The following is a 27,129-nucleotide window of genomic DNA, read 5'->3' on the forward strand; positions in this document are numbered from 1 at the left end:
TAGAAAATTTATGAGCCATTTAATATGGAGAAGGCGAGAGAGAGAGTGAGAGAGAGAGAGAGCAAAAGACATACAAAGTGAGAAGGGCAGAATGCTAATTTGGTGGTGCAAACACAAACAATGAATACAATCCAAAATCAATGAAAGCATAATCCCTATGCCTATCCACTCAGAAGACCTACTGAGTTCAATGGACCCTATTCCTAGAAAAGATTGTTTGGGACTGTATTGCTGTTCTATAAGAGGTTCCAGTCTCATCTGGCTCCCAGCATGTGGATATCACTTTATGACCAGCTGAGCTTCACGTGGTGTCCTGCTTCCTAACATCTCATCTGTCTCCTAGCATATGGAAATCAGTTTATGAGCTGGTGCATATGGCAAACTTGCCTGCTTCACAGCTCTTAGCTCCACTTCTGCGTAGGGTAAGCAATAGATCCGTATTCCCAACGACAGTATGACAGCAGCTTCAGCTTCAGAAAGGCTTTCAAGATCAGACAGCAAAGATCTGGGGTGTCAACAGTAGGCGTCTTTCATCTCCAAGGCCCCGATCAACGCTGATGATAACGTAGCAGGGAACCCCCATCTCATCTACAGACGGGATGTTGCATCTCAGAGACATTCCGTCTTGAATTTCTGCCTCAGAGCTTTCTGCACATTCTGGATCTTCTCCGTGATCACCGTGTCACTCAGATGGTCCCCAAACTTCTGCTTCAGCAAAACCCTGATGATTTTGATGCACCTCTCGTCCATCATGGGCTTAGCCTCCCGGAAGGTGTTCCCCCGCCTCCCTGTGATGGAATGGCTCTGTATATAGTCAGAACTGAAGAGCTTGTAGAGGAGTGTTTTGCAAGCGGTGCTTATCTTCTGGTCAAACCGGATGGCCTCTTTGAGTTGCCCCCTGGTGTACCCATTGAAGAGTTCGGACGCCTCGCAGGGATGGCGTGCGGGCTCTTGCTCCTTAAAGGAGGAGGCTTCCAGGTACTGCACTTTCCGCTTCAAGGAAAGGACTTCTCTCTGGAGGCTGAGGACCATTTGTTCAAGTTGCTCGATCTTTTCTTCCCTAGAGTCAAGCAACAACACAGATGGCTTAAAAGGGGGGGGGGGATGGGAGGGTAGACAAATTCATGGGTGATGAGGCTATCATTGCCCCCCGCCCAGACATCCTGTTCATTGTGCATTCATGATAATCTGTGCTCAATATGGTATTGGGACAGTTATACACAATCTCGCTTTCAATATGATTTGCACCCGCAAAACTTCCAGGTAGACATACTGCCTTGTTTCCAGTTGTCCCATAGCTTCCTGCTGAAATCCTGTTGCTTTTTAATCATTCAAATGTTCCAGGGGTGTTTCCCCCCCACCCACCCACTTTTGTTGTATTATAGACAGCAGTAATGTGTAAAGCATTCACTTATTTGTTAATTGCGCTTATATATCACCTAAAGGTAACGGTAAAGGGACCACGACCGTTAAGTCCAGTCACGGACGACTCTGGGGTTGCGGCGCTCATCTCGCTTTACTGGCCGAGGGAGCAGGCGTTTGTCCGCAGACAGCTTCCGGGTCATGTGGCCAGCATGGCTAAGGTGCTTCTGGTGAACCAGAGCAGCACACAGAAATGCCATTTACCTTCATGTGCTTTCGAACTGCTAGGTTGGCAGGAGCAGGGACCGAACAATAGGAGCTCACCTTGTCACAGGGATTCGAACTGCCAACCTTCTGATCAGCAAGCCCTAGGCTCTGTGGTTTAGACCACAGCGCCACCTGTGTCCCTATAGAACACTTACAGACCACCTACAGAACAGCTGATAAAGCAGAATGATATGTGGATTGTCCAGTAGAAATCCACCATACATGCACTTTTATTGCATCAATGAAATGTTTCAGAATGCACCCACCCAGTCCAGAAGGACACTGTGGCCACTTGTTCACTATCTGTCTTCCTCCCCGGTCAGAGACAGCCTGCTTTTGAATATATGACCCCGGGGAACAACACTGAGAGAGAGCTGTTGCCGTCATCTCCTGCTTCTGTGCTTCCCAGCTGGTTCTCCACTATGGGAAGCACGATACTGGACTAGATGGACCTTTGGTCTAATCTAGCATTTTTCTTTGCATGTTCTTGGGTCAGAAATGGACTTGTGATGACAGTAATCTAATGTAGGGTAGCCTTTGCTTGCTATCACCTCTGCATGTGCTATTTGCACCAGGAGTGAAGCTTCCTATCCAAAGCAAGCAGCAGCTTCAGGGGGATCCTCTGCAGTCTCAGTGCTGCTTCCCCCTCCCATGGCTTTACAAAAAGTTTAGCCATTGAATTGTGTAAATTGGACTGCTGGTTGGTGCATTAGGATGTCCAGAGCTACTCTTCCATGCACTCAGTATCTCAGCACCTGTGTAGCAACCTTGGTGAAATGAACCTTGCCAGTTCATTTCCAGGAGCAACTCAAGGGGCTCTCATCTGCTGCCTTCAGTCCTCCATATTCTTTTCTTGTCCAAGGTGTTCGCATTAGTCTTCAAAACCCTAAACGATGTAGGACCTAAATGTATGAAAGACTGCCTTCTTTTCTACAGACCCTCTCAGGTGTTGAGATCAGCAGAAGGGGCCTCTTGGTTGTTCCATGACCGTCACAATCTTGGGGGTGGTGGTGGCCCAAGAGAGGGCATATTCTGCGGCAGCCTTTAAGTTGTGGAACTCCTTCTCCATGGAGAAGAAGGTGCACGACACCTTCACTATATAGATTTCATCATGTGCTGAAGACACACATCTTTACCCTGGCCTTTGACACTTGAGATGTATATTCCCACCACCCACCCTATTCTGGTGATTGCAATCTGTTTTTAATGTTGTGTTTAAATTGGTTGTGTCCCACCTGTGACCTTGGGGTGATGGGTGGGTAATAAATCAGAATAATAGCAGCAATCCCAATCCCAAAGAAGGGCAGTGCCAAAGAATGCTGCTCCAACTACCCCACAATTGCACTCATTTCACACGCTAGCAAGGTTATGCTTAAAATTCTACAAGGCTTAATCAGTATGTGGACTGAGAACTCCCAGAAGTGCAAGCTGGATTTCGAAGGGGCAGAGGAACCAGAGACCAAATTGCAAACATGCACTGGATTATCGAAAAAGCTAGAGAGTTCCAGAAAGACATCTACTTCTGCTTCATTGACTATGCAAAAGCCTTTGACTGTGTCGACCACAGCAAACTATGGCAAGTTCTTAAAAAAATGGGAGTGCCTGATCACCTCATCTGTCTCCTGAGAAATCTCTATGTGGGACAAGAAGCTACAGTTAGAACTGGATATGGAACAACTGATTGGTTCAAAATTGGGAAAGGAGTACGGCAAGGCTGTATATTGTCTCCTTGCTTATTTAACTTATATGCAGAATTCATCATGCGAAAGGCTGGGCTGGATGAATCCCAAGCCGGAATTAAGATTGCTGGAAGAAATATCAACAACCTCAGATATGCAGATGATACAACCTTGATGGCAGAAAGTGAGGAGCAATTAAAGAACCTTTTAATGAGGGTGAAAGAGGAGAGCGCAAAATATGTTCTGAAGCTCAACATCAAAAAAATGAAGATCATGGCCACTGGTCCCATCACCTCCTGGCAAATAGAAGGGGAAGAAATGGAGGCAGTGAGAGATTTTACTTTCTTGGGCTTCATGATCACTGCAGATGGTGACAGCAGCCACAAAATTAAAAGACGCCTACTTCTTGGGAGGAAAGCATTGACAAACCTAGACAGCATCTTAAAAAGCAGAGACATCACCTTGCCAACAAAGGTCCGTATAGTTAAAACTATGGTTTTCTGAGAAGTGATGTACGGAAGTGAGAGCTGGACCATAAAGAAGGCTGATCACCGAAGAATGGATGCTTTTGAATTATGGTGCTGGAGGAGACTCTTGAGAGTCCCATGGACTGCAAGAAGATCAAACCTATCCATTCTGAAGGAAATCAGCCCTGAGTGCTCACTGGAAGGACAGATCCTGAAGCTGAGGCTCCAAGACTTTGGCCACCTCATGAGAAGAGAAGACTCCTTGGAAAAGACCCTGATGTTGGGAAAGATTGAGGGCACAAGGAGAAGGGGACAACAGAGGATGAGATGGTTGGACAGTGTTCTTGAAGCTACCAGCATGAGATTGACCAAACTGCGTGAGGCAGTGGAAGACAGGAATGCCTGGCGTGCTCTGGTCCATGGGGTCACAAAGAGCCAGACACGACTAAACGACTAAACAACAACAACAATAGCAGCAATAGCAACAAACTCTTTTTAGCACTTAAGAACTAACTTGATTAATCAGATAAAGGCCTTCCAGTCTAGCACTCCCTTTAGAGCATCAATTTAGAACATCAGATGTCTGGGGCACTCACAGACAGAGAATGAACATGACAGCCTTTTCTTATTCTTTGTCTCCAGTTCTCAGCACCTGGTACACAGTGTGACATTCTGCTTCTAATGGAGCTTCCATTCAGCTGTCATCACTAATAGCTATGGACAAATCCATTGTCCAAAAACATCTCTCTCTCTCTCTCTCTTTCTCTTTTTGTCAAGCCATCTAAGTCAGCTTTACTGAACCGTGTGCCCTCTAGATGTCTGAAATTAACTAGTTCAGTTGAATGTAATGCAAAAACCTCAGAGCTACTTCTGGAAGTAGTCCCCATAATTGCCAGGTGAACTAAAGGTGAAGGAAGTTCATGTTGGGGTAGAACTTTGAACTTTTTCTAGTTCATCTTCACATTCATTCCCTCCCCCCTGCTACCTCCAGCCGGAGGTCTAGAGCCTTAGCTTTCATTAACAAAATGGGGGAAGTCAATTATATATCGCCTTACCCCACATGCGCCCACTCGACCACTTTGATAAACGGAATTGACACCATTACACATGCTACATAATACCCTTTCCTCATGTATAAAAACTCAGTCATTTAATGTGTTAGCACCTGCACGTCGAAACTCCCTGCCTATTGAGATCAAGCATTCACCTTCACTGTACTCTTTTCAAAATAAAAAAAAATTCCTTCCAGTAGCACCTTAGAGACCAACTAAATTGCCAAAAAATTGATGCTTTCGAATTATGGTGCTGGAGGAGACTCTTGAGAGTCCCATGGACTGCAAGAAGATCAAACCTCTCCATTCTGAAGGAAATCAGCCCTGAGTGCTCACTGGAAGGACAGATCCTGATGCTGAGGCTCCAATACTTTGGCCACCTCATGAGAAGAGAAGACTCCCTGGAAAAGACCCTGATGTTGGGAAAGATGGAGGGCACAAGGAGAAGGGGACGACAGAGGACGAGATGGTTGGACAGTGTTCTCAAAGCTACCAGCATGAGTTTGACCAAACTGCGGGAGGCAGTGGAGGACAGGAGTGCCTGGCGTGCTCTGGTCCAGGGGGTCACGAAGAGCCAAACACGACTAAACCACTAAACAACAACAAGTTTGTTATTGGTATGAACTTTTGTGTGCATGCACACTTCTTCAGATACATGAACACGAAAGCTCATACCAATAACAAACTTAGTTGGTCTCTAAGGTGCTACTGGAAGGAATTTTTTTTATTTTGTTTTGACTACAGGCAGACCAATACGGTTACCTACCTGTAACTTGTACTCTTTTCAGTGCCTGTTAAAAACATTCCTGTTTAGACAAGCCTACCCAGATGCTTAGAAAGTTGAGATAATTTTATTCTGTTTCGGTATTTTAATGTGCATCTCTTTTAAAGTATGTTTGTGATTTTTTTAATTGATTTTCATGTTTTATCTTTTTGTAAACCTCTTTGAGGTTTCTTTATAATCAAGCGATGTATAAATTTAATGAAATAAATAAGTAAATTATGAAATATAAAGAAAGTTAGGAAACAAAATGAGGTGGCAACCTTCTCTGGCTTATTAGGCAGTTAAGAAGGTGCTGCTGTTTTGAACGATACTTATTCACACTCGCTGCTACTAAGCAACCAGAAGGAAGGAACACGAGGCATTTCCTGTATTTTCCTTGCTGAAGAGATTTGCTCTCTTCTAACAGGAGAAGAAGAAGAAGAAGAAGAGTTTGGATTTGATATCCCGCCTTTTCACTCCCTTTAAGGAGTCTCAAAGCAGCTAACATTCTCCTTTCCCTTCCTCCCCCACAACAAACACTCTGTGAGGTGAGTGGGGCTGAGAGACTTCAAAGAAGTGTGACCGGCCCAAGGTCACCCAGCAGCTGCTGTTGGGATACTGCCAGGGAGACAAAGTCCATCATGACTCCACGTTGCCTCTGGACGTCCATCGATCTCCCGTAGACACGCAGTATCAGCAATTAGCGACACGAGCTCCAGAAATAGCTTGCCACATTCCAGGGCTGATGCACGCTCTTATCAGCAGATAATGCACAGCGAAAGATGCACGCAGGAGAGCATTTTTCATAAGTCTATTCTGCGTTAGTCAGAACAGAGAAAAACATGACTGCCTGCTTCAGTGTTTCAGGCAGCGAGAGAGAGAAACGAAAGCAACAGAAAACCTAAACATCCTGTGAACAGGAAATACGCAGACTCACAAAGCCTGCTCCCTTTTAAGGTGGAACGGAAATATCCTAACAGCTGCATGTGGAGGAGCGGAGACGCGAACCCGGTTCCCCAGATTACGAGACTTCCGCTCTTAACCACTACACCACACTGGCTCTCAAGCAGCTTGCAGCAAGAAGTACAGGGATAGGAAGAAAGCAAATGGCGCATTGCGCCTTTACAGCTGTGTGACTGGGACAAATTAAACTGGGCAAGCCTGTTCTAATCTGGAAATACAGTTATGAGGAAAATTTCAGCTGCTGACATTTTTATATCAGACCTTTTAATTATTGATTGACTTTTTCAGCTTGTACTTCAGCCCAGCAGTTCTGAATGTTATGAGAAATTGCTGAGGATTTGACCCTGAGACTGAAAAGGGTTACTCAACTCTGGCCTAAGTGTTATGAAGAATTAAACATAGGGGTGTCACAGTCCACTGCTGGAACTGCCCTACGTAGTTCTTGCCAGAAGGGAAATAATAGCGTTTGGGTTAGGAACCCGCCTGGTAAGTGGCTGGTATGTGATTCTGAAATATTTCACTTCTCTGCCACCACGAGCAATGCTGGACACTCCAGCTAGAATCCATCCAATGGAAAAGCCAGGTGAGTTTGTGGACCTGAAAATTGCTATTAGGTTTCCAGGCATGTCTAATCTATATCCCATTATATTCCCGCAAGATGCTAGAAATGCAATTAGGGGCAGATGGGTGTCTTCTCTGCCAGATTACCTTTCCATTTCACAAGCACTGAAGACTTTGTGAGCCACCTCAAAGCCATCCATTTCCAGAGAATTGGTGTCCTTTGACTTGTCACAGCTAGAAGAACAAACAGATAGCTGAAACAAGTGACTCCAGAGTTCATTAAAAAACAGCAACAACCCACTATCTTTAGGCCAAGAGAAGATTATACGGTTTTGTTTCATTTTGTGTGTGTGAAGTGCTGACAGTGATGGGTGCAACTGGAGGCAAACTTGGGCAGAAAAGCAAATGTATTTTCCCCCCTTTTTGGTTAGTGTCTACACACACACACACACACACACACACACACACACACACACACACTTATCTTTCCATGCATGAGACATTATATCAGATTCTATTAATGCATTAAAAAGGTAAAGGTACCCCTGCCCGTACGGGCCAGTCTTGCCAGACTCTAGGGCTGTGCGCTCATCTCACTCTAGAGGCCAGGAGCCAGCGCTGTCCGCAGACACTTCCGGGTCACGTGGCCAGCGTGACATCGCTGCATCTGGTGAGCCAGTGCAGCACACGGAACGCCGTTTACCTTCCCGCTAGTAAGCGGTCCCTATTTATCTACTTGCACCCGGGGGTGCTTTTGAACTGCTAGGTTGGCAGGCGCTGGGACCGAGCGATGGGAGCGCACCCCACCGCGGGGATTCGAACCGCCGACCTTTCAATCGGCAAGTCCTAGGCGCTGAGGCTTTTACCCACAGCGCCACCCGCGTCCCTTCTATTAATGCATTACAAGCAGTCAAAAACACCCAAGGAGGCTGCATAACAGAGCGCGAAGGGTATGTGGCCTGGGAAGGGTGTGGGGCCTAGGGAAACTCTCAAGGGCCAAACAGAGTGGCTGCCAGGACCACATTCAGCTTCTGGGTCTGAGGTTCCCCACCTGTGTCTTAGCACAACCCTCCTGCACATTATGCAGCTCACCTGCTTTCATCTCTAGCTGGGCAAAATATTCTTTAACCATCTTCTTCTCCCAAGTGTAAACAAAATCCATTCACCATATGCACATCCTCCAAGGCCTGTGGAAGGATTATGTGCACATTCTCCACGAGGGCTGGTGAATGTGCACAATGGCTGGTGATTATGCACATTCACCGCTCAACTTAAAATCCTCTTAACAAATTTTGCCAGGAACTGAATTGCACTCCTAATTAGGGATGGGTGAATCTGTCAGTTTTGGATTCCCATTTCTCCTCTGTTAATGTTTCCACATATCTTTGCAAAATTTGCCTAAGAGATACATTCCTTCAAAGCAGTTTTCCCTTATACAATGCATTTTTGTGTTCTTTCATTAATATATGCATTTCTAGGTACACTTTACCCTAGTATATGCATTTTTGTACTTGGACAGAGAACGGCATTGCAAAATTTAGAGAAGTGCAAATTTCAAATGAGGGCTGTGTAGCGGTTTACGTATAGTTTCAGAAAGTGTGGATTACATAGGTTGGCCTTTAAACGTGAACCAAATTGAACTTCTCCTCAACCCCTACTCCTAATGAAAATGAAAATGCTTGATCCGTATACCATGACACATTTGTACAATTTGGGGGTTTTTTGGGGGGGAGGGATACATTACCTGTTTATGAAGATATGTTTCTGACATTGGGCCAGAGAATCATCAGACCTCCTCCTAGTTGCTATGTTAGTGTAATCTAAAAAAGAAGATAGGATAAGGAAAGATTATGTAAAATTAAACACGGCAGATGAAAACCCCTTTGTTGTTCTAAGTGCAACCAATACATTTATGACCACCACATTAAAGTGATGGTCTTCTAAGGAGTCAACAGCATTTAGGTATCCATTTTGATGTGTGATTTTCTGATTTCTTTGGCAGAGATACTGAGGAGAAGATCCAGTCTAATGTTACTGTAGAGTCGGCTCCAAATGTAATTCAAAATAATAATAATAATAATAATAATAATAATAATAATAATAATAATAATAATAATTTATTTATACCCTGCCCATCTGGCTGGGTTTCCCCAGCCACTCTGGGCAGCTTCCAACAAAGTATTAAAATACAGTGGTCTGTTAAACATTGAAAGCTTCCCTAAACAGGCTGCCTTCAGATGTCTTCTAAAAGTCTGGTAGTTGTTCTTCTCTTTGACATCTGGTGGGAGGGCCTTCCACAGGGCAGGTGCCACTGCCTAGAAGGCCCTCTGCCTGGTTCCCTGTAACTGGGCTTCTAGCAGTGAGGGAACCTCCAGAAGGCCCTCGGCGCTGGACCTCAGTGCCCAGGCAGAATGATGGGGGTGGAGATGCTCCTTCAGGTATACTGGACTGAGGCCGTTTAGGGCTTTAAAGGTCAGTACCAACACTTTGAATTGTGCTCAGAAACGTACTGGGAGCTAATGTAGATCTTTCAATAATGATAAACGCATCTTCATGCTCAGGAACCTCATATATGCTTCTATGCTCACAGGAAGCCCCTCAAATCCACAATTTACCAGTCATTTCAATGGAGGGAGAAGAGCCCCAAGGTCATTCCTTTGTATGCATTGGGTTTCCTCCACAGTGGGGAAGGAAGCCCTTGCATGGGAGGAAATTCTGTATGCAACTCATGTGGGAGGAAAATATATGATCCTTGTGACCCATGTGTGTGGGGTGAATCACAAAAGAATCAGCTGGGTGCCTGGATTCAAAACATGGGGTTAAACTCACTCTCCAGCAGAAGAGAGCCTCCAGTAGCAGAGTTTAAACACTTAAAAGTTAAGCAGCACTGTGAAGCATTAGGAATGTAGGCTGTTAAATCTTTTTATCCCAATCAGTCCACTTGCAAAGAGCGCTCCTCTTCTTCTAACCCGCTTAAAATGAATAGACCATGCTGCGAAGTAAGTTTAAAAGTAAGTACGAAGCTTCGCGTACAAAGCATGCCAAAGGTCAGATTCATGAATTTATCCAAGCAGCAGCAAGGAAAACACAGGCAGTACACTCTTATGGAAACCTTTTGGGAAAAGTGTATTTCTGAGGTTTGATGGCTCATAACACCACTTCATTTTGAGTAATACCATAAAATTGTAAATCAATGGAAAGATAATTTATTGAAGAATGTAATGCAACAAAGTTTGTTCAAAACAAAAAAAAAATCCTTCCAGTAGCACCTTAAAGACCAACTAAGTCTTTAAGGTGCTACTGGAAGGATTTTTTTTGTTTTGACTATGGCAGACCAACACGGCTACCTATCTGTAACTGAAAGTTTGTTCAATTATCTGTATTCTATCAAAAGTTATAGCCAAATAACCAGAAAAAGGAAGAACAACTTGCTTAGGGTGACTGATTTCATTTGAATGTAGCCAATGAGCAGGAGTGTTTAGAGAGCCAATCAGCTGTTATGAGCCATCAAACCTCAGACATACACTTTCCTCAAAAGGTCTCCACAATTTTGGCAACTGGTGTAGCTTCAAACACATGCTCTAAGCTTGGAGCACGTCTTCCTTGATCAGTTACATTCCTCCCTTATTGGAGAAAAGGGGGAGTGACCTATCTGAGCCTAGGACTTCAACTCTATTGCCTTAGCTCATGGGTAGGCAAACTAAGGCCCAGGGGCCGGATCCAGCCCAATCGCCTTCTCAGTCCAGCCCGCAGATGGTCCGGGAATCAGCATGTTTTTACATGAGTAAAATGTGCCCTTTTATTTAAGATGCATCTCTAGGTTATTTGTGGGGCATAAGAATTCTTACTTTTCTATTTCTCCAAAATATAGTCCGCCCCCCCAGATCTGAGGGACAGTGGACCGACCCCCTGCTGAAAAAGTTTGCTGACCCCTGCAACTCCTTCATGCACTAACTAGCACATAGTTCTGTTTGACTGCAATTTCCCACAACTCAGAACAACACATGGCATATGAATTAGCATGCTCATATGCTGGAAATACAAATGAATGTAATCATCTCACATTTGCTGTACACCTGTTGCACCCTCATTCCATTCTTTGATCATAACAGATGTTTTACCTCTGGTTGTTGGGCTTGGCCTCGTTGCCCCTCTTGGGAATGCCCCAGCAGAAGATATTGTTAGGAAAGGAGGCGATACATGAAAGGGAGTAGAAGAGTGAGGAGCGGTTGGCTCAGAGGAATGGGACTTCATCATGACACCAAGGGTGCGCACCTCTCTAAGGCCAGAAGAGGTTGCAGGATCTTGCTGGAGATCAGCCTCTTCATCTTCCACAGTGGTCTCGGCATCTTTATCACGGGGGCATTTCTTCAAACCGTTCCCTGGGTTCCACTTGGGAAAGGACTTTCTGGACCTCTTTGGTTGTGGTGGCCCCAGATTCTGCACTGCTGACTGATCATCTGAAATCAGGAAAAGCGCATCAAACTGTGTGTGTTATTCTTGCTTATACAGTGGTACCTCTGGTTGCGAATGGGATCCATTCCGGAGGCCCGTTCACAATATGAAAAGAGCGCAACCCGCAGTGGTCATGATTCGCCACTTCTGCGCATGCGCATGATGTCATTTTGCACGTCTGCACATGCGCGAGTGGCAAAACCCGGAAGTAACCCTTTCTGGTACTTCCGGGTCGCCACGGGACGTAACCTGAAAGAACGTAACATGAAGCGGATGTAACCAGAGGTACCACTGTACAGATTTGTTGGCCAAAGAATTGCACTGTAGGGGGTGGCGCTGTGGGTTAAACCACAGAGAATAGGACTTGCCGATCAGAAGGTCAGCAGTTCAAATCCCCATGACGGGGTGAGCTCCCATTGCTTGGTCCCTGCTCCTGCCAACCTAGCAGTTCAAAAGCACGTCAAAGTGCAAGTAGATAAATAGGTACCGCTCCGGCTGGAAGGTAAACGAAGTTTCTGTGCGCTGTTCTGGTTCGCCAGAAGCGGCTTAGTCATGCTGGCCACATGACCCGGAAGCTGTACGCTGGCTCCCTCGGCCAATAAAACGAGATGAGTGCCACAACCCCAGAGTCGGTCATGACTGGACCTAATGGTCAGGGGTCCCTTTAGCATGATTAGAGTATTCCATATTGAGAATTGCCTTATAAAGACTAGTCTGTCTAGTCCCACATTGTCATCTACTGTGATGGGTTGTGGCCTTCCAGGAACATGAGCAGGGAACTTTTACAGCATCTGCTACCTAAACTTTTTAGGAATGTAGGATGGTATCTTACACCTAGTCAGAGCATTGGTTGATCTAGCTAAATATTGTCAGTGCAGACTGACAGCAGCAGGTCCAGCTGCCCAGCAAGCATCACACAAGTACAGAGCAGCATGTGTGAGAGGGGCCAGGAAGAACATTTATTGATTATTACATGTGCACTCTACCTTTCCTCCAAGGTGCAACAAACCTGTGAGGTTGGTTAAGCTGAGAGACAGTGCCTGGCCCAAGGTCACCCAGTGAGCTTCATGGCTGAGTGGAGACCAGAACCCCGGTCTCCTAGGTCCTGGTCCAACACTCTGACCATCACACTACGTGTGTGTGTGTGTGTGTGTGTGTGTGTGTGTTTTCCCCTATCCATTAGACATTTCTCTAGAGCTCTGCAGCCTCCCTAGCTGCCCACACTTCCTGATATGAAAAAGAAGCCAAAGGAAGAGTTATCTTCCCCAGTTTATCTCAGTTATAGGAAAGTGGGAAGGCTGGGTAACAAGTGTCTGACATTTGTGTGCTTGCTGATTTTTCTTCTAAGGAAACTGACTTCCTCTTTTAAAAACAACAATTCACAGCTGTCAGGTAGAGATGCCAGTTTTAGTTTCTCCCAGTTTCTCATTTTTCCAGTCTTAAATTCACTTCTCCATATTCCACTTCAGTTTGTGATTAGAAAAGTCCTCATGAAAATTCATCAGCCTTTTAGTGTGTGCTTCTCTTAATATACACAGTTCTGCAAAGCCATTTTCTCCAATTAAATGCATTTTTGTATATTATTTTCACTACTATATGCATTTATATGCAAAAATTAGCCAAGTATCTGCATGCTTGTAGACATTTCTTGGCCAGAGAATTGCACTGAATTTTGAAGGCTGTGTTTCGGTTCACATATTCATTTTGAAAAGAGCAAATTCAGTAAGTCCACATTTAAGTCCCTGTTTAGGGAATTTTTTAATGCTTGAAGTTTCATTCTGTTGGGAGCCGCCATGAGTGGCTGAGGAAATCCAACCAGATGGGCGGGAAATATCTATTCCCCTTCCCCTTCATACTGTCAGGAACATGGTAGGCAGCCTCCCCATTTCCCCATGCTTATAGGGAAACTCAACCAAAAATAGCATGGGATTTTGAGGAAGTGCAGGCACCCAGGGAGGCTGCAGAATGAAGATCACTGCCAAGATGATTTGTGTAATGAAATAAAGGACAGCCACAAAAGTCTTTTGGCCACCTCGGAAGTAAGGTAGGGATGCCCCATCTACGAGCATTTCACGATAAGTATCTCTCCCCTTTGATACAATTTTCAAGTGCAATATCTGTTCTCATTTAGTGGTGTAGAGTGGTAGGGAAAATGCAGAAGGAAGTTTTGGAACCATACTAATTTAGATCCTTTTTGAATTATGTTTTGAAAATTTAATACTGGACTGCCCTGAGCCCCTGCTGGACTTACAAAGCACAATTAGGGACTCTGCTTACCCAACATCTCCAGCAGTTCTTTATCCTCTTGTAGCTTTTTCTCCAGGATATATTTATGCTCTGTTGGAAGAAAAGCCTTTTAATGTTCATTTTTCACCTCCACGAGGTTTGCAGGCAAATCCATCCCACTGTGCTGTGGAACTGTCATCAACTTTTGCCCAATACAAAATTTTGACAACAATAATACATGCCATTGACTTAATGCTTTGGAATACTCAAGGCAATTCATATACAGTGTATTGATTCCAAGTCGTTGCATGAGCCTAATTCTGGCTTGCCCAACAAAACTTCCCCTTTTTCTCTGCACCGCCACCCCCTGCCCTCAGTGCACCTCTGCAAGCCCACCCCACCCCCAAATCTGTTTTGAGGGTTTTCTTACTTCATTGGTGCAGATTTCTGGTTGATTGAGGTCACAGGGAGAATGATAAGGAAGGGAAGTTCCATATGCACAGTGATTTCACTGGATCAATTCATTGTTTCAGCATTCCTCAAAACAGCCATGAATTCTGCCCATTTTGCAGATGAGCAGACTGCAGTCAAGAGACAGAAGTTTTCCAAAGGCCCATCCAATGAGCTCATAGCAATGGCAAGATTTGAACTAAGGACCTCCTGATCTGGTTCATGGTTGGTCTTCTGCAGCTCAGCTTTAATGGATATTTACTTGGAAGTAAGGCCCAGCAGGTTAAAGCTATGCTTTTCCCAGTAGTGATGTATGGAAGTGAGAGCTGGAACATAAAGAAGGCTGATCGCTGAAGAATTGGTGCTTTTGAATTATGGTGCTGGAGGAGACTCTTGAGAGTCCCATGGACTGCAAGAAGATCAAACCTCTCCATTCTGAAGGAAATCAGCCCTGAGTGCTTACTGGAAGGACAGATCCTGAAGCTGAGGCTCCAATACTTTGGCCACCTCATGAGAAGAGAAGACTCCCTGGAAAAGACCCTGATGTTGGGAAAGATGGAGGGCACAAGGAGAAGGGGACGACAGAGGACGAGATGGTTGGACAGTGTTCTCGAAGCTACCAGCATGAGTTTGACCAAACTGTGGGAGGCAGTGGAGGACAGGAGTGCCTGGCGTGCTCTGGTCCATAGGGTCACAAAGAGTCGGACACGACTGAACAACAACAACAAGTCCTACCAGGTCCAACAGGACTTATTCCCAAGTACATTTGTACAGGACCACCATTTTAAATTGATCCGTGACACTAGTTATCTTCAAGGATAAATTAGGAAATTTCTACTCAGATTTTGAGGGAAGCAAAAAACATTTGATTAATTGTGGAGAGACGGAGCCACACTTTTCTGGACCGGCAGTGAATGCTGGTTGTTAGTCAAGCTGTGTTGTGGATGTAAGGGATTCACAAATCTCTTAGATGGATACCTTTCCATTTTTTCCAGACTTAAGCTCAGTTCACCACGTTTGTACATGCTCGTAATATTACAAAATCAGCATTTTTGTCCTCATATTCCCTAATATATCTACTTTTGCAAGCATTTCCCCCCTGATATAATATATTTTGTATGCTATTTATATTAACACATGTATCATTGTTATTTATTTACTACATTTACATCCCGCCTTTCCTCCAAGAAACTCGAGATGGCTCAAGGCATGAAGCAGGTTAGGCTGAGAGGCAGGGACTGGCCCAAAGTCACCCAGTGAGCTTCATGGCTGAGTGGGGATTCGAACTCTAGTCTCCCAGGTCCGAGCCCAACACTCCAAGCACACTGCCATGCAGTTCTGTACACTCTCACTTAATGTGCACATTTTTTGTTCCCTATTTGTGTGGGTTAAATCATAGAGCCTAGGACTTGCCGATCAGAAGGTCGGCAGTTCGAATCCCCGCGACGGGGTGAGCCCCCGTTGCTTGGTCCCTGCTCCTGCCAACCTAGCAGTTCGAAAGCACGTCAAAGTGCAAGTAGATAAATAGGTACCGCTCTGGCGGGAAGGTAAATGGCGTTTCCGTGCGCTGTTCTGGTTCGCCAGAAGCAGCTTAGTCATGCTGGCCACATGACCCGGAAGCTGTATGCCGGCCAGTAAAGCGAGATGAGCACTGTAACCCCAGAGTCGGTCACGACTGGACCTAATGGTCAGGGGTCCCTTTACCTTTATTTGTGCTGGAGAACAGCATTGCAGTGCTTGGATAAGTGCAGATTTTGAAAAATAGCTGTGCTGTGGTTCACATGCTGCAAATTGCTAAAACCTAACGTATCCTGCATCCATAGTGGATGCCATCCTTTGATCCCTTATGGGCACAGGATGGCCTGTTGAGAGTCCTGGGCTGTTCAAAGTTGATAAGACCTGGAAAAAGAGTTTCAAAGTTTTGGGGTTCTTTCCTCTTTGAGCAGATCAACGGAGGAACTTCTGAGATCTTGGAGAGCAAATAGAACTCATTTTCAAGGCAGTAACTCCATAAAACCCACCCGTTAATGGAAGTGTGTTTCTTTGTTTGTTTTTACAAAAATGTAGCTGTAATGGTTCTAGGGGTTGCTTGTGCGTAAGCCTGTGCCAACACCTGGCTGGGTTGCCTGAGTGAACCTTTCCTGTCCGGACAGCCACTCACCCGTGGCTGTCTCAATCGCTGGCAGAATCCGTCAGTGGGCGTTTCTTAAACTTCTTCCAGCAAAGAAGCTCTTTGACGCCCAGTCCCCTCCTACTCTCCCTGCGCGGAAGCCTTCTGCGCAAGGAGGGCGTAGGCAGCGGAGGACCCTTCCTCTCCCCGCTGGTCCCCGGCAAGGAGTCATGTGACGGCCTCGCTGATTCCCCCATCTGCCCCCCTTCTCCACTGGAGCTACGCTGATTCCCTTCCCCAGAAGATGGGCTGCCTCTCCCAATCCCGAGACGCTCTCTGGGATCCCTCTGGAGCTTGCTCTCTCCCTCCGTCACTGACGGCAGTTCTCTGACAGTAGCTATATAGTGAGTTCTGCTTACCGCTTATTCCTTCCACAATTCCCCAGTACAGACCACTGAAGCCTGGGCATCGGGCCAGAACTTGCTCCCCAGCCTCATAGAGGTGGAAAGGTTTCCGTGGTTCCTTGATGTTTTCAATGTTGATAACACGGCTTCCGTCCGGCCAGCTGATGAGAACATAAAGCTTGGCAGCCATTGGTAGCTGGGTCACTTAAGAAAAGAAAGAAGAGGCAGGGAAGATCTGAGGGAACAATTCACATGTCTCTTTCTTGTAAGGAAGAAAACCACCTGTTAATACATTATGAGTTGGTACTCTAAGCTTTCTGTAAATGGCTAGCAAAAACTTTACCCATTGGCACATGCCTACAGAGTTTGAAATCGAACCAATGGAGAGTTACAGCGCCTGCTGTGGCTGTAGAGACATGTTTTGTTGCAGCCGGGGCAGATGAAGACATCTGATTGTGCTGTTGCAGACGCACCTTGACATTTCTTCTCTCTACACTCCTCCCAGCAGTTTTTGTCAGTTTTTAAATGTATATGTTGTGTTTTGAATTTTTAACCACTTCTGAAGATCCTCTGTGTGAATCGCCTTCTGATGGCAGTTTAGAAGGCAATTAATAAATTAGCTGTGATCATCATCAGAGTTCAAGGGCATATCTGGAGTTACCAAAATTGACGGATATAATAAGGCATAAATCTAAAACTATGGTACAGAAACAATGGGAATGCTTAAATGAATATTTACACAAACAGGGATCAAACACGAAAGTTTGGTTGTGCTTAGACTAACCTTGTGAAGAGTACAGAGAATACAAATATTAGATGGACTATGAAAGAACTTAAGGAAAGGAAGTGACTGAAGAACAGATGTAAAGGTGAATTAGATAACCAAGAGACGTGTGGCGAATGCGGTGAAAGTCTTTTATAATATTTTAACTAGGATTTATATATTGTAATGTTTGAAGCATGAATTTGGAATTATTGATTATGAAAAGTATTTTTTCTCTTCATTCTTCTTCTTTCTTTCTTTTGTCTCTTCTATTTTTCATCTTTCTTCTTTTCTAGTCTGCATTCTGGAAAATTGTGTAGCTAAATGTTTTTATGTATGGTTATGTATTGTTCCTATATATATATATATATATATATATATATATATATATATATATTGTAACATCTAATAAAATTTAATATTTTTTTTTTAAAAAAGAGTTCAAGGGCACATTCCAGCCAGTCAAAAACAGCTGAGGGTGGGAAGCACCACCAATGAGGGGTGTGGCCCTGGGGATAAGGGGTGTGTCTGAGGAGTGGGAGTGACCTGAAGTGAATCCTGAGGACCAGGTAGAAAGGGCTAGAGGGCCACATTTGGCCACCAGGCCTGAGGTTCCACATCCTTGAATAAAGAACACTAGACACCATTTTTAAAATATTTGCTGACACATCTGATATTATATGGTTGGCATGAACATTGAAATCAATAGCCTTACCTTCTGTCCCATTGCTATGTGCGATGTCATGGACAGCTGCAAGACGCTGGGCCTTTTCAGTGGTGGCACCGTGGAATGTCTCCTGATGGAGAATCACCAGGCTTCCCCTCTTTTTGTCTCTAGGCATCTACTGAAGATCTTTGCAGAAAAAGAAATCAAGCTTTTTTCATTTTTAAAAAAAAAACTATCTGCATGGTTGTTTGTTCATTTATTTTGAAATCATTTTTATTGGATTTTACAAATATAAGTTTATATCAATACCAAATAGCTATCCGTATAAAGAGATTTCTCTGAATCTCTATCTTCCCCCATCCCCTCCTATTGTCAACATTTTCAGCTACATATTATTTCACAATCTATATTTTGTATCCATCCATATTATCCATAGTATTTGCTACATTACAAGTGAAATTAAAATCCTGCTAATGTTTTCATCTGCTTACAGTGGTCCCCTAAGTAAATGATATTTTTTTCCAATTCTTTTTTAAAGTTTTTGTCCTCTTAGTTCCTGAGCTTTCCAGTCAGGTTTGCCATTTTGGCGTAGTCCACCAATTTGGTAAGCTTTTTTCATTATTAACAACCTGCTGGTTGTAGGGGTTGCATTAAAGCTGCTATTTCAGTGCTGCTATTTTCTGTACTATGTTCTATTGTTCTCAAGGCTGGCCTAAACAATGATAGATATCAGATGTGAAAATCTAAATGATTCTCACCATGCAATCAGTGTCGAGTGCTATAAGCTGGCCAAGTTATGTTGGTATCTGCGGCAGAAAAAGCTCACAAATGCCTTTCCCTGGGAGACAAATCTACAATAAAAAACAACTTTTTGCTGCCCTCTCGCGACACTCAAAATCAGCTGCCTGAGGAGGCTGCCTCACTCTGCCTAAAGAAAGGACCAGGCTTAATGGAGGCTGCTTAATTCTATTTTGCTTAATTTTGATGGAGCTTAAAGCCACAGAAATGTTGATCTAGGGCATAGATCTCATGGATCTTCATGGGTTTTTTTACGCAGGACAATAAAACCATCAACAAATCATAGGACACATGTGTGAAGGCAGGAAGAAGAAGAAGAAGAAGAAGAAGAAGAAGAAGAAGAAGAAGAAGAAGAAGAAGAAGAAGAAGAGTTTGGATTTGATATCCCGCCTTTCACTCCCCTTCAGGAGTCTCAAAGTGGCTAACATTCTCCTTTCCCTTCCTCCCCCACAACAAACACTCTGTGAGGTGAGTGGGGCTGAGAGACTTCAAAAAAGTGTGACTGGCCCAAGGTCACCCAGCAGCTGCATGTGGAGGAGCGGAGACGCAAACCCGGTTCCCCAGATTATAAGTCTACCGCTCTTAACCACTACACCACACTGGCTCTCATAGGAATGAACTATGTTTTGATATGGTTACAAGGATGCATAAGAATATTTTTGAGCAATGACAGTGCTGGAAGGCAGAAGGGCCACTATTTTTACAGCTCAATCAAAAGAGACAAATGTGATCTGTGATCTGATGGAGATTTGGGGAATGGACATCTGGTAAAAAACCCCCATGAAAAATCAATTTTACTGGATCCAATGTGTGTGCATGAACATCCCTCCCTCCTTCCTAACTTCTGTGCCACCCCACTTTCTCTCCCCTGCTGTTTCCTTCCACCCAGTTATTTTGTTTTCCTCCCCCAAGTCTCCCAGATCATTGCCCTTCCACTGGCTCGGTCTACCTGTTCCCCATTTTCCGGCAGCCATGATGGGTTATCAGGGAGAAGACAGTTGCAGGCATCAGGTCTAAGAGTTGCAGGACAGAAACTGATCATTCCTTTTCCCACTCTCTAGTCTCTGATGTTGTTCAAATTAGCCGTCTTGATTAAAAGCCTCAATCTAATTTAAACATTGCTCAGTCCTGCTCCAACAAAATCTTTTAATTACCTTTCATGTGGAAACGTTCCTTACGGAGATGTTAAAATTCTGCTCATACCCTCACTCCCCCGGCCACAAACTGATGGCCCTGAAGCTCCTGTTTACACATTTTGCAGTAGTTGTTTTTGCTCAAGCATCTTTAGACCCAAACCACAGGAAGTATTAACCACTGGGAGTATACCCTGCAAACAAATAGCTTTTCTTCTCTGGATCAATGCACCAGTGCAACCACCGTTTCATAGAAATCGCAAAAGGAAAGCCCCAAACCAAACCCTCCAGCTGAGATGGCAAATCTTTTTAAAATACTGATTTAAATCTTCTAAAACTACTTGCCTGAATTACACACTGCCCTCATTTGTGTGGGTTGTGTGTGCTCTGGGAACTGGAGGCTGTGTGTCAGTGCATACGCAATGCATTTGCAAGCTGCATGGTCACCAATCCAATCCACAAAGGCCCCAATTCTGGCTTTACACGGAAATTTAGAAGGGTGGAAAAACATGCTCCCCCTCAAACTCAACACCCCATTTCCCTATTGATTCCAACCTTCTGCTTTTAACCAGTCACCAATTCATAAAAGTTCCTGTTCTCTTATTCCATGACTGCTAATTTCACTCCCTTTGGTGAGGGACTTGGCCAAAAACATAACATCTACCACAGGGATGGGCAACTTGTGAACCTGCAGATGTTGTTGGACTGTAACTTTCATCAGCCCCGGCCAACATGGTCAATGATGAGGACTGATTGGAAATGCAGTCCAGCAATAACTGCAAAGTCATAGGTTCTCCACCAATGGTCTGTTGGATTGCCTGTATCAAAATGCTTATTGACACTTGGAAAGAATCCTAGAACTCTGTGGGTCCCCAAAGGAAGAGAAAATTCTTGGGTAGCTTTGAGGAAACAAGGAAAAGAGATGGTGAGGGAAGACCATGCTGCTGCCAAGGTAAATAGTGTACCAAACTGAGATTTCAGTTTCTCCATTTTATATATACTTAACAGTATTTCTCCTAGTGCTTCAGTGTGGGTTACAAGGGTCTAGGACCCTGAACTCTCCATGTGAATTAAGGGCCCCCAAATGTTTGAAAGCAGAACACAAGAGAGATAAATGATCCTTGCACATGGTGGACAATCTTATGTGTGCTAACCAATGTTCAGTCTGCTTTGGTGCGAGACTCATGCCACTTATGCTCTGGTCTTTGTCCAGCTTGCTTCATAGCCCGAAGCTCCCCCAAATACCAAGGAGCCACTTGTGTTCCACAAGAGAGGGTGCTCAAGAGAGAGAACGTCACCATCCCATTTCATCTTGCCATTTCATAGCAAGAACAGGACTTTGATGGGATCATCAGCTTTCTCTGTTGCAAAATCCCCCAGAGCATGCAGGAATACATCAGGTTCCACCAGTCTCTGGGAGTGGGTCATCCAAATGGGCCCTCACCCTTATAGGGGGGAATTGCTGCTACCTCTCCAAACTTTGACAGATAATGGTCCAACCATGGCAAGGGAGTACATGTACCTCTACTCCATCTTTCATATCATTTGGGGTAAAGACAACATCAAGGGTAGTCTGGTGTTGGATCAATGACCATTTGAGACAGCCCAAAAGTTGTCATGGAGGCCATGAAGTCTCACGCCTGCCCAATGACAGCCTCTGTGTGGATGTTGAAGTCATCCAGAATTATCATTGTAGGGTTCTCCAACATGACACCAGAGACTTCAGCCTCCATCCAGGTACGAAACATTACTACATATTCCATCCAGGCAAAAGCATTCATGGAAGGAGCAGAGCCATAGCTGTCAATGTTTCCATTTTTTAAAGGGAAATTCCCTTATTCCGAATAGGATTCCTCGCAAGAAAAGGGAAAAGTTGACAGCTATGAGCAGAGCTGGGACCCTGAGGGGCATAGACCTGTGGGTGGGTGGGGGGGGACAAAAGGGGCGTGGATTGGGAAAGGCTCTGAAGGCTATAGAAAAATAGGGCCACATTTGGTTTTTAGGTCTGAGGCTCCCTACCTGTGTCCTATAGAATAACTCTTATCACTAGGAATCTTCTCCAAATGCTCAGCTGAAAACGGATTCCCTGAAATTTCAAGCATCTCTTCTAGCCTGCCTTCTGGAACAACAGAGATCAAGCCCACTCCATCTTCTGCATGACAGCTCTCCAGATATTTGAAGGCAGCTATCAGTTCTCCACTTAATCTTCTCTCCTCCAGGCTAAACGTACCCAGCTCTTTCACCTGCTCCTCCGGAGACAGACCCATCACCATCCTGACTGAATTCAAATTAAAAGGATTTTATGCATTTTATTTCTCTTACCCAGTTTCCTTTTGCACTGGCTGCTCTTGCCTCTCTGGGATGCTGCCTTAGAAACACAGGAAACTGTTTTATATGGAGGTTTTGGGGGGTAGGTAGTTCCCTTATCTGGAAGATGGGCCATTTGCTTGTTCTGAGTGGGATTGCACACCCTTCAAAGGAGCAGGTATGTAGCTCCTAGGCACATCCTTGCCATTAGAAGACCTCAGTGGCTACGAGTGTCTTTTGCATATCTAAAGGTACCCTGCCCGTACGGGCCAGTCTTGACAGACTCTAGGGTTGTGCGCCCATCTCACTCTAGAGGCTGGGGGCCAGCGCTGTCCGGAGACACTTCCGGGTCACGTGGCCAGCATGACATCGCTGCTCTGGCGAGCCAGAGCCGCACACGGAAACGCTGTTTACCTTCCCGCTAGAAAGCGGTCCCTATTTATCTACTTGCACCCGGGGGTGCTTTCGAACTGCTAGGTTGGCAGGTGCTGGGACCGAACAATGGGAGCGCACCCCGCTGCGGGGATTTGAACCACCGACCTTTCGATCGGCAATTCGATTTGCATATCTAGATCAGGATAAATATAGTCCATGCATTAGTAACCTCAAGAATGCATTACTGCAATGCACTCTTGCCACGAGTTCTGCAGTACTACTAGGGTCAGGCTTGGGTTGACAAGCCCTGATGCAGGAGGAGGGGAAGCTGGGAAAAACAGCGGGAAGGCGTGGATGGTGAGGAGCTGAGCTGCTGAAGGGAGCTCTCCTCTTTCTACTCAGACTTCAGTTGCTTGCAGTGAGGGATCAAGGATGCTTGGCCTCCCTCCCTTACTTTTCTGCAAAGTGGACAACCTCAGTGGGGGACTCAGGAGGGCTCTGTGCAGCCAGGGGGGTGAGCCAGAACCAGAGGTGGCAATGACTGAAGAGGAACCTCAACAGAAGAGTACAGACTTGCCACCTAAAACCAGACACTGCCTTTGCATAAGGGAGAAGATCCACCCAGCCCACACTTTTGCAGCCCCCTACATTCTTGCAGGATTAGTGAGTCTGGTGAGCGAGCACACCACACCTCATCTTTAAAAGCTTGGTAAATGGGGTGTAGAAACTGGTTGGGACATCTTTGTTGCTTCTGCTCAATTCTGAACTTCTGGCCCTTCTTGTCACTTCATTGTGACATCAGCGGATTGGCAGATGAGTGCCCTTGCCCACCTGTCAAACCTGGCCCTGGAGTGGGTGGGTAGGGGAGAAAACAATACACCCAGGTAGCCAGATTCAGCTCCAATGCCCCAGATTTCAGAATCCCACCAGGCAGGATTTGGATTCTGTGGAATAGTCCAACCCTCAAATTCAAGGTCAGAAACGGGTCCTAGATTCACCAGGGCCCATCAGAAAGCAAGCTCAGATCATATCAAAACCACAAGTAAACTGATGCCCACAGCATATGTTTCCGATGTGCTCAGCTACTTCCTGACAGCAGCCATGCTTCATTAATGGTCCAGGAGAAGGGAGAGCACCACAGTGGCAGTTGCTAGGCAGCCACATCCCACATGTTCTTTTCTGTAGGATGCAGAAATATCACCAGGCCAGCACTGGAGCTTGCAAGTGTTTCCTAAGAAAGTTGGTTGGGGTCATTCAGCAGATGGTTGCAAACTGTCTCTTGCTCCCAAGAGCATAGTCATTTCCCAAGGTCGCAACATTTACCATAAACAGAGACATCGTTTCCTTACAAGTCTGGGAGAGATTTTTACTTCCTGCCAGACACAGCATGCATTTTACGATACAAATAGTATCTTGATCATCATGCATTAGTTGGAGGGAAAGAATCCTGCCGCACTAAATATTTACAATAGGATGTGCAGAATCCTACCCCCTTGAGAAACGTTGTGATTCTCATTGAAATGTTCTTGTCCTCCTTCATAAGTTGCATTTCATACTTACGGCTAAAACAGGGAGGGAGATGGAAGGGGGATGTCCTGTGGTCCTGCCCCCAGTGTGACTCCCACACTATCAGGCACCTGTAGACTTTATCTTCAGACCATCATTGGATGTCCAAAGGTCAGGATGGGTGGAGCCCCGCTCCCTTCAAGATGTTCCTGGACTTCATCTCCCTTGAGCCAAATGGTCAAGGATAATGGGAGTTGTAGTCCAGGAACATCTGGAGGTCCTACCACATGTTGTTGGACTACAATGCTCAATAGACCAAGGCAGTATGGCCAAGGTCAGAATGATAGGATTTCTAGTCTAGGAACATCTAGAGGGTGCCATGTTCAGGAGGGCCACCTGGTTAAATGTGGGGAAACTTCTAAATTGAGCCTCTGATCCTCTCAAGTCCTCAGAGCATGAATCTCAGGATAGGTCTATTAGTCATGGTGGCTAAATGGAACTTCCAGGTTCAGAGATAGGGTACCACCAAATACCAGCTGCAAGGGGGCAAATGCCAGAGGAGGGCTACTGCCTTTATGCCCTGCCTGCGGGCTTCCTAGAGACATCTGGCTGACCACTGCTGGGAACAGAATACTGGATCAGACAGACCTTTGCACTCTACTGCTTTTCTTGAGTTATCCAAACTTGCCTTTCAGTTTTGCCTTAGAAGAATATTGGTGGCAGATGACCTGCCCAAGTAGAAAGCTTCAGGTTTTGTTTTGGGCAAAATGAGAAACAAGAGCTGGGTGGGAGGAGGAACAAGTCTATGAATTGAATGGCAGGGCAGCCGTGTGTGTGTGTGTGTGTGTGTGTGTGTGTGTGTGTTGACACTGCACAGCCTTGAGAAGCCATAACCAGCTTTTCCTGCCCCCAGGCTATAAGTGTCGTTTGAGCTTGGGTGCCCCTAATTTCAGAAATGAAGCTGTTTCCAGAAGGTTTCTTTGGGTGGGGTTGGGGTGAGGGTGGGGAGGCAGGCAGGCAGGCAGCTCCCACAAAACCATCTCTTGATGGTATCAGGTGGTTTTGAGTGCTAGTCCCTCTGAGGAGTTTTTCCCCATTCAGTTTTTAGTTTCAGGATAGCAATGAGCCAACCAAGTCATGCACCCAACACCCAAGAGAAAGAGAGAGAGAAGGAGAGAGAGAGAGAGAGAGAAGGGGTGGGTGGGGGATGAGAAGGAATTGAAAGGAGAAGTCCCACGGCCATCAAAAAAGTAAGAAGCACAAAGTCCTTGCCTGCTTTCCTTCGGAGTCTTCTTCTCTCAAAATGTCTGCTGAGGGTAGAAGTGGAGATTGCCTTCCAGGTCTCCTTCTCCTTTCATCACCACCGTTCTTCGATGGGCTTCCTTTTGTTAGCAACCCCCTGCCCGCCCCAAGCAAAATCCCACCCCACCACCCAGAGATATAGTTATAGCCCCACTGCCCTTCTCAGACCTCCACCCCCACAGCTGCAAAACAAATAGGTCTTTTGCTTTATTACAAACCAGCCCCCCCCAAACCCCAAACACTTCCCTTATGGGAAGGGACAACAGAAAAACCGGGCTAAGGACAAAAAAGAAAAGAGAGATTGGGGGGGGGGGATGAAATCTTGGCTGAGAAGAGGGGCTTCTCCTCCTCCTCCTCCTCCCCCCCTTTCCGCAAAGCATGAATAAACCTTGCATTTCCATGAGTTATTCATGAATAATTCATGGCTGGGGTGTGGTGTGGGGGGGAAATGCATGATTAATTCAGGTTCATGCATTATTCAGGGATAATTCTCGAACATTCCTGGTTAATTCATGTTTGCCGAGGGAGCGGGTGAGTCACATCGCTGGCGCTCGGCTCCCCGAGATGGAGGGAGGCAGCGAGGGAGGGGTGCGCCCCCATGGCAAAGTTGTGTCAAGGGATGCCCCGAAATATTCTTTTGGAACCTTCTGAAATATGACAAAATAAGGAAGGGTGGGCGGGCTGTTGTTGTTTTCCCAGCTTTTCCTGGGTCCTCGAGGGGAGAAAAAGCATCTCACAGGTGACAGAGAATCAGAATTGTGAATTCCTTCGGGATGACTTGCAGCCTCTTCTGATGTGTTTTTTTTTGGGGGGGGGGGGGGTTGCAAAATAAATAAATAACTAAAAGCCTCTTTGACCTGCAAAAGTGGCTGTCCGCTCATTAGCATCTCTCTTGCTCTCGCTCTCAGTTCATTTCCCTTGCTCACAGTGGCATCATCCACACAGGCCAGTCAAATGGGATGCCCAAGGCTGAGATGTTATTTGCATCATGCATCACCTGGATTGTTTCAGGCTCCGTTGCCTGAAACACCTCCTGCTCATCTGGTTGGGCAAGGCGCAAAGTGAGTCCTGCCTGGATGGCCGTGGAACCAGTGCCTACGCGTGGATGTGTAGGAAACAGCCGGCTGATAAGGCCGGGCCTGCTGCTCCTGTCGGTCCCTTCCCCTCAAGAAAGATGGCACCTTCTTTTTGCACTCAGAAGCAACACACATCCTGCAAACAAAATAATAATGCCAGCAAAGGTTTACAAGAACTGAGCAAGCTTGCTAACGAAGATATGGGGAGGGAAGGCTTGGCTCTGTCATCAAAGGATGCTGCAAAAGGAGAATCTATGGGCCTGTGCTACTCCAGGTTCCAACTTGACTGTGGCAGCTTCAGTGGGGGAAGAAAGATTTTCTTTGGAAGCGCATTTATGCACATATTTGCTTTTTTTGTCCTGGGTTCCAGTGCAAACAGGGTAGAAAGATCACTGCTGTAGATGAGAAGGCTAAAGAAGGCTGAGAAGATCATGGACCAGGCC

At 45.5% G+C, this 27,129-nt stretch overlaps 1 protein-coding gene across 2 annotated transcripts; it reads right to left on the minus strand.

Annotated features, from left to right (window-relative positions):
• On the minus strand, positions 1-25,954 carry LOC114599761 (uncharacterized). 2 transcript variants are annotated; one of them, XM_077929383.1, is made up of 8 exons: positions 25,581-25,954; positions 18,238-18,375; positions 16,775-16,963; positions 13,847-13,906; positions 11,236-11,574; positions 8,859-8,934; positions 7,262-7,348; positions 1-1,060 (listed from the first exon to the last, which is right to left on the minus strand). In XM_077929383.1, exons 2-8 carry the CDS (start codon positions 18,362-18,364, stop codon positions 610-612), a joined length of 1,329 nt encoding a protein of 442 aa, XP_077785509.1. In that variant the 5' UTR covers positions 18,365-18,375; positions 25,581-25,954; the 3' UTR covers positions 1-609. The 2 variants fall into 2 exon arrangements, with proteins under 2 accessions (XP_077785509.1, XP_077785510.1); XM_077929384.1 differs by lacking the exon at positions 16,775-16,963.
• Positions 25,955-27,129: the final 1,175 nt, after the last annotated feature.

This window comes from Podarcis muralis, chromosome 5 (genome assembly GCF_964188315.1).
Source record: "Podarcis muralis chromosome 5, rPodMur119.hap1.1, whole genome shotgun sequence".
In the NCBI taxonomy this organism is placed as follows: Eukaryota; Metazoa; Chordata; class Lepidosauria; order Squamata; family Lacertidae; genus Podarcis; species Podarcis muralis.

What these genes read in the sequence shown, in the direction of transcription:
- LOC114599761 (XM_077929383.1), bottom strand. Translation starts at nt 18,364, where the DNA reads ATGCCTAGAGACAAAAAGAGGGGAAGCCTGGTGATTCTCCATCAGGAG. An exon ending in ACATAGCAATGGGACAGAAG is followed by an intron (nt 16,964 to 18,237) that starts GTAAGGCTATTG and finishes TCTTTTCTTAAG; the next exon opens with TGACCCAGCTACCAATGGCT. An exon ending in AGTGCTTGTGAAATGGAAAG is followed by an intron (nt 1,061 to 7,261) that starts GTAATCTGGCAG and finishes GCTTGACTCTAG; the next exon opens with GGAAGAAAAGATCGAGCAAC.